The sequence below is a fragment of the Drosophila kikkawai genome, chromosome X (assembly GCF_030179895.1).
Source record: "Drosophila kikkawai strain 14028-0561.14 chromosome X, DkikHiC1v2, whole genome shotgun sequence".
Taxonomy (NCBI): Eukaryota; Metazoa; Arthropoda; class Insecta; order Diptera; family Drosophilidae; genus Drosophila; species Drosophila kikkawai.
In genome coordinates, this window is record NC_091733.1 from 18,417,771 (window position 1) to 18,424,790 (window position 7,020).

The 7,020-nt window shown below is 43.9% G+C and overlaps 1 protein-coding gene and 1 long non-coding RNA gene across 2 annotated transcripts; one reads left to right on the forward strand and one right to left on the reverse strand.

The window, feature by feature from the left end:
• Positions 1-2,516: 2,516 nt before the first annotated feature.
• On the reverse strand, positions 2,517-3,226 carry LOC121502164 (uncharacterized). Its single transcript, XR_005990846.2, has 2 exons — positions 2,848-3,226; positions 2,517-2,776 (listed from the first exon to the last, which is right to left on the reverse strand). It is a non-coding gene; the product is annotated as an uncharacterized lncRNA (long non-coding RNA).
• A 268-nt stretch (positions 3,227-3,494) lies between these two features.
• LOC108078980 (calcineurin B homologous protein 1-like) lies at positions 3,495-4,010 on the forward strand. The gene has a single exon (XM_017173150.1). It carries the CDS (start codon positions 3,495-3,497, stop codon positions 4,008-4,010), a length of 516 nt encoding a protein of 171 aa, XP_017028639.1.
• The last annotated feature ends 3,010 nt before the right edge of the window (positions 4,011-7,020 follow it).

Sequence of the window (7,020 nt, forward strand, 5' to 3'; positions counted from 1 at the left end):
TGGGGAAAATGATATTGGAAAAATTAAGTCAGGAATTCAGGAATTTCCTGAAGTGAAATAATCTAAACAAAGTCTGAAAAGGTTGTAAATCCATTTCTTTGTCTTAGGATCTTCTTCAGAATTGGTTCCTTTGAGGGTAGAAGAGGGTTTCAATTTCGTAAGGCTGAGTTTAAGTCAGCTCAAGTCCTGTCTGCACATACAGGAAGTCCTGTCTGTTTCTTAATTGAAAATCAATTAATTTTCTAAAGCAAAATAACAGGTTCATCACAGACTTTAAGATCTACACAATCCATTTGTTTTTGGCGGTTTTTTTTGGCAGTGTAACAGTAGCCAGCATCCAAATAAAGGACACTGGATGAGGATGAGGATGAGGACAGAGGACAGAGGACAGAGGACCCAGTAGAGCATCCAATAGTATTATGAGCGCTGGATGGCTGGATGCCTGCTGCTGCCTCCCTCGGAATCGGCAGAATCGGCTTGATTCCTTGCCTGCTGCCGTCCTCGCTCCGATTGCAATTAATTCTGGGTATTCGCATCACGTTCCGGATCCCATCACCAAACAATTTCATACGTATTAAATGCAATGTCGAAAGTGAAAACACAATCTCCGTTCCGATTCCCTTTTCCACCCCCAGCCAGCCATCCGTCCGGTTGGAGAAGTGATTCGGCGGGGTTCGAAGTGGGACATGCCCTTCAGGACAGGAAGTCCTTTACCAAATTTGTTGGTTTAGAGAAAATATTATATGAAAAATGTGGGAGAGTTTTTGCACTAGCAGGTTGTTGGGGTTTTTTTTTAGATTAATTTCGTGATACTTGTAACTTTAAAGTGTAAGTTTAACTCTTAAACATTTAAGTTTGCTTACTTTTAGATACTCTTCCACTGGGAAAAAGGTTTAAATATAATTTGGGAATTTAGGTATATATAATATATATATGCTGCTTGTATTCTTGTTGTACTTATATCCTTATATCTACCTTAAAAACAAACTTCTATTACTGTCATCTTGCTCTTTGGTTCTTTGCTTTTTTTATGCACTTAAATATATATATTTATCGGGTTCAGGATTTCCAGTCAATCTTAATTATCTTGGCCCTCTTTTTCCACATATTTACTTAATTTCCTTCATTTCGATTTGATTCATTTACTGGTTTATTTTTTTTACTTTTAATTTTTTGTTCATTTCTAATCTTTCTAAGTCTTTGCTTCCTTGGAGCCTTCGTCCTCTAACTTTATTATTGTTCATTGCTGGTTTTGAACAATGTCGCCAGCATTCAAGTTCACCTGCAGAAAGGCTCCTCCTGCCAGGGTCCTCCCTTATCTGCGTCTGTCCTGTCTCGGTTCCATTAGGATATTTGCCATGCGACGACCCGTGGTGACAAGGAGTGAATATTCTTTTTCTCTTGCCTCTCGGAGCCATCAAATAAAGACGATTTAATTTCATTAATTTGCACACACCTCCTGGAGGGACCGCCCATTAGCTACTCCTGCTACTCCTCCTCCTCCTCTGATGTCTTTCATCCACAAAAATGTTCTCTTAATTTTTGTAATTTGTTGTCTTGCTGTGAGACCAGAAGCAGCAGCAGCAGCAGCAGGATCAATGGACATGGAAGGCGGAGGCATCGGAGTAATGGTTTTAATGTCAGCTATCAGGCCATCAGCCTCCGGTTTGTGGTCTCTTCAATGCGTCTCCGGCAATGAGATTTGCATATTGTGGGAGTGATGCCATCAGGTGAGGGCCGGGGCTTTTCCTCCCAAGTACCATTCCAGTGATGTGGAAAAATGCCATCCTAGCCAGGGATTGGGGCAATGACTGGCCGAAAAAAAAAAGCAAAAGCTACCAAATCTAAACAAAAACGAAACGGAACGGATACCCAAACAAACTCAAATCAGAGGAAAAAGCTACCTTCGTCTGTCACTCACCTCCAGAGGTGGGAAAATCATCAGGATGCTGTACCTAGTTTTGGGTAAATGGTACACAGTTTTGGTAACCTTACCTTGGTTTATTTTCAAAGTGTACCTTTAAATAAATTTCCCCTTAATATACTATGTACCATATGATAACTCTAGATTACTCTTGGGCCTCATCCACAGCTCTTTAATTAGAGCCAGTCGCGTACCTAATGAAGGAACTGCTTACCCTTCTCATCACTGCTCGTATTAACATATATCCCCCCTTTATTGCTGCATTTTGGGCAGGGGGAAAGGGACTCGACTCGTCTCGTCTCGGCTTAGCATGAAAGCCCGTCAAAATATTGCCTACGAAATTAATTTTGACATATGCCACAATGAGTGAAGGCTCACACCGGCAAGGGGTAAGTGGCCGGCGGGCAAAGGGGGTCAAAAGCGCCTGTCACGGTCGCCACGCTCGGTGTCTAAATTATATGTTATCCCCGCACATAAGCCGAGCTCATCACACACACATATATATATATATATATATATTGCAATGATTGGCTGCCAGTTCCCCATTAAATCTTTCTCTAAACATCATGATCATCACAAAAAAACGAACAGAAACGTTTAATTTATTCAATAACGAACATTTAATAAGCTTGAGTTTTACTTTATATGTTTCTTATCTTGAAGAAATTCTAATGCTCACATTGAATAGCCAACCCTATGACCTTGAGCTGCTCCAGAGGCCTGAAGCCAAAAGTGCTTCGTCTTAGAAAGACTGTCACGTGCCTTGATGTGCTGTCAAGTTACGAGTTCCCCTGATAGACGTATTTCTAGCAACACCATCTGGTCCAAGGTGCAGACTACAGAGTCGAGTACCTATACGGATTTGCATAAAAAATAACCCTAAGTCTTACTTTTTGCTATGTGTAGGCTTTATGCTAGCTTACCGGTTTTGTTTTGTTAAGAAAACTGACAGAATTAATACAACTTCCTATGCTTTAATGTGTTTTAGAGTTGAAACCAAAGTCAATGTAAAATTTATGGAATAAATGTTGACACCTATTTTTCAGTATCCATTTTTTCTTTGAACCATTTAAATTATCTTTCAGATCTCTTGATTCATCCTGATGTACAGACGTACATGTCTAAATAGACTCGGCTGCTGATTAATAAAACAGGAGGCAGAGAAGTCTCGGTTGACACCAAGGTAAGGCAGGCCTGTCGCCACAATCGGTGTCTGAATCCAAGCCTTTATACGATAAGTTATATTAGATTGTACATTTCGATCGAAGCTATATAATATAATAAATGGACAGAAGCTGTGCCTTAAACATCATAAGCTTTGCATTTTCTGATAGTTACTTCTCAAGTTCCAGTCCAAAATCTCATACATGCCGGAAGGATCTCATTAAAGACAATTTTTCGTACACAGTCACACAAAGAAACAATGTCACGCACGGCCTGAAAAAGAAAATCCAAATTACAATTAAACACTATATATCAGCGATATCGGCAGCGCATATCTCGTGATCGATATATATATATATTTTGATATAGGAAGTGCGAGGAGCCAAGTGAACCGGAACTGGATGCCATGGGCACGACCGCCACGCGCCATCTGTCCTCCGAGGAGCTACACCTAATTCAGACGGAGAGCGGATTCTCGCTGCCAAGGATTGACTATCTGTACGGGCAGTATCAGTCGCTGGATCGCGACTCCGAGGATCGCATCCTGCGCAGCGAAATGCTGCGCGTGCCCCCTTTGGCAGGACATCCGCTGGCGGAGCGGATTGTGGACGTGTTGCTGCACCCATCGCTGGGGTTCCGGCATTTCGTGTGCGGTCTGGCTCATTTTCGGCGCAGCGAGCCGCTGGAGCGGAAGCTGAAATACATGGTAAGCCTGTACGACGAGGACGGCGACGGGATGTTGAGCATGGAGCAGTGCCAAGAGCTGATCGCCCGTCTGCCGGTCTCGCCGCGAGAGGTGCGAGTGATGCGCTGGCGTCTCAAGCAGCTGCTGGCCGAGAAGACGCAGCTGGATGGCCAGGACTTTGGCTACATAACGCGTGGCCTGGACCTCGACCAGTGCCTGTCGCTTCGATTCTGCTGAGGTGTGGAGGCAGGACTCACCCGACCCACTCCTCACTCCCCCAGGTCGCATGCACAGACACACGCACGCCCCACTTGCACTGGCAGTGAATTGCATATCCTTTCGCCGCTCGCATAACATCACGTGGCAAAACTTTTCACATAAACGCAAAAGTTAAGTCATTCCTGAAAATTGTTTCTTGAATTTACTCGCGCACTTGCGCCGCGCCTGGAGGAGAGTGGAGAGTGGAGGAGGATGCCGAACGGAAGAATCGAGGACGCAGAAGGAGGAAGAGGAGCAAGAGGCGGGCTGGGAACATGAGCACTCCTCCTCAATGGCACTTGAGCTCGTCCTCATGCCAGCCATGACTTTTGTGTCCTTAACCCGGCGGCAGACACACACACACACACACACACACACACACACACACACACACACACACATGCCTGTGTCCTGGCCCCACTCCCACACTGATCCAAAATGTTAAGTTGTTCCAAATCGAATTGTGCATATTTTGTATGAAATGTTAATTACTTGGTTCAGTTTTCGAATTGTTTAATAACTTTTTAAGTAAATGAATGTAGAGCTTAAATCAAAATGTGTGTTTTCTAATTTCTTCCAGTGCATGCTCTGCGGCACTAGACCATCTTGGGCACCCGCTTGCTCCCCTGCCTTCACTCTGTTTACCTTTCCACGGACAACTTCTGCTCAATCCGACAGATTGCTCATTTGCTCTGCTTGAGGTCACCTGTTACGGCACGTATGTATGTGTGTGCAAGTGAGAGGGCGTGTGGGGTGTGTGGGGTTTTTTGGGTGTGCGGTGCAGCCCTACTGGTCTCATTTAAGCATTCGGTGGGTCATTCATCATATTGAGTAATTGGCCAGGACCCAGACTTCAGCTCTGGGTTCGATTATCCACATGGCTAATTCGATCGATTGGATGCTGACCCTGTCTGAGGTCGGGTTTTCCTCTCAGCTCCTACGGCCATCATCTGGTGGTGTCCTTCTTGGCACGTCATAAGTCGCCCAGCGTGCTCCAATTTGCAACCATTGTGTTGGTTTCAGGATAATCATCATATGACTCTGGGATCTAGATTACCCTGAGTGTATTCACACCTCCTCCAATCAGTCATCGATAACGATAATTGGCTAACATGAATATAAGCTTACAAAAAACGTATCTAGATTTCGGTTATGATGAAACCTCAACGCATGAGATACCGATAAGGAAGACAAAGAATTGTTTTTAAGCAATTATTCGATCTGAGAAATTTAATTCTAAATAATAGATATTTTATGAATTCATTTAGGAGTAATCGAAGTAGAAGTAGAAAGTATTGAAAATTTCGATGTCTAAAAGTATCGATTGGCTTTGAAGTTTTCCTGCAATAGGGAGATTGCGAGACAGAGAGAGAGAGATACCTTAATGCCTTATTTAAACTGATAAAAGATCGATAAATTTTGATCTTTTGCTAATGAGAGAGCGGGTGAGTCGACTTTGACTCGATTGTTAAAGCGAGAGTCGGCTGTAGAAGTCAAAGTTGATACGTTGATGATTCGTTAATGAATCGTTGATGAATTTGGCTATCGGAAATGATTGCAGATCCTCAAGTTATTTGATAACAACCTCTCACATTCACATTTAATATCTAGTGTTCATTTGTCTCTGTATCATGGTGTTTATACCAAGTTCCTGCAATACCAACGTACCTTATTTACACTGGTATAATCGGCTTCCAGTTCATCCCCGAGCGCTTCACACCTGCCTTGTACGTTTCCCATTACGAAATTAGCCCGGATCAAGGTCTCTCCTGGGTGGACAAATCGCATTGTAAGTGAGATTTCGGCTGGGATTTCGCGGAGATCTCGCGGATGACAGCGGGTGCCCGGACTTTGCTGTGGGTGGGCCCGACCCAGGGAGCTGTACCAGACTATTCCCGGCTCCAGCGCCATACTCTCTGTCCGTTTCACTTTGCTGGTTTTTGCGACTGATTGCATTTTTATCCATTTTATACACAAAATCCATGAAATATGCACACTAACTCATGCGTATTTTATAATAATAAAAGCGCACGGTAAAGTGGCAAGCAGGGGAAGTACCGGAGAGCTGGTGAGCTGGAGTGCTAGTGAACTGGTGGGGGAATCCGCCGTCGCGGAACTGGCTGTCAGTTGTTGCCACCTCGTTTTCGCCCTCATTGTGGTCCTCTTCCTCCCGCCTGAATGCAAAGACAAAGGATGCAGGCGACCGGAGCCGGGACAGACAGCTGGCATCCACATCCACGGGGAAGCCTGACAGTTGGGACTTCCCAGACTCCACTGCTGCAGTGCTGCAGTGCACCGCTCCTCCGCCGTAAATCTCTTCACACGTGCCCAGGTGGGCAACTTGTTAACGCTGCTCTCTGGCTGCGGCGCTTCATCCACCTGACATATGGCAAATCGGTTCTCCCGACCATCGAGGATGTGGCGTGTGTAACAAGGTTAGCTTAGCGACTTACTCGGTCAAGGCATCGTCCTGCCCACGGTGGATCACAAGCGGAGATGGCTGTATAAAATGTATAATGTATATTATTCAATATATAATCCAATATATTAATATTCTGTTAAGTTCTATATAAAGAATCAATCTAGAAAACTTAAAGTTTCTAGTTGATATTGCAAATTATGTGAAAATAAGATTTCATATTTTGGGGATAGCCCCGATCTGGGATATGATGCCCTAAAAAGCTATTCTATTGACACTTTTTTACTTGTAAATTCAAGTTACTGACCCACTGTGCCTCTTGTGCCTCCCTCGGGTAAATATTTAAGGCGCCGTTGGCGTCCTCTTAACTCCGCTTCCTTTAAGATGGTTTGGTGGTTAGAGGTGCAAGTGCAGCCTAAGCCATTGAGTGAGAGGATCAGGGTGAATCTGGGAACCTCAAGCTGGAGATGGAAGACTATAAAGGAATATAGGATAAGCATAGGAATAAATTAGAGCATCAACGGCCACAGGCTTGAAATTATAATATATATTATATTATATATTTCTGGA

Coding starts and splice junctions, on each gene's coding strand:
- LOC108078980 (XM_017173150.1), top strand. CDS start 3,495: ATGGGCACGACCGCCACGCGCCATCTGTCCTCCGAGGAGCTACACCTA.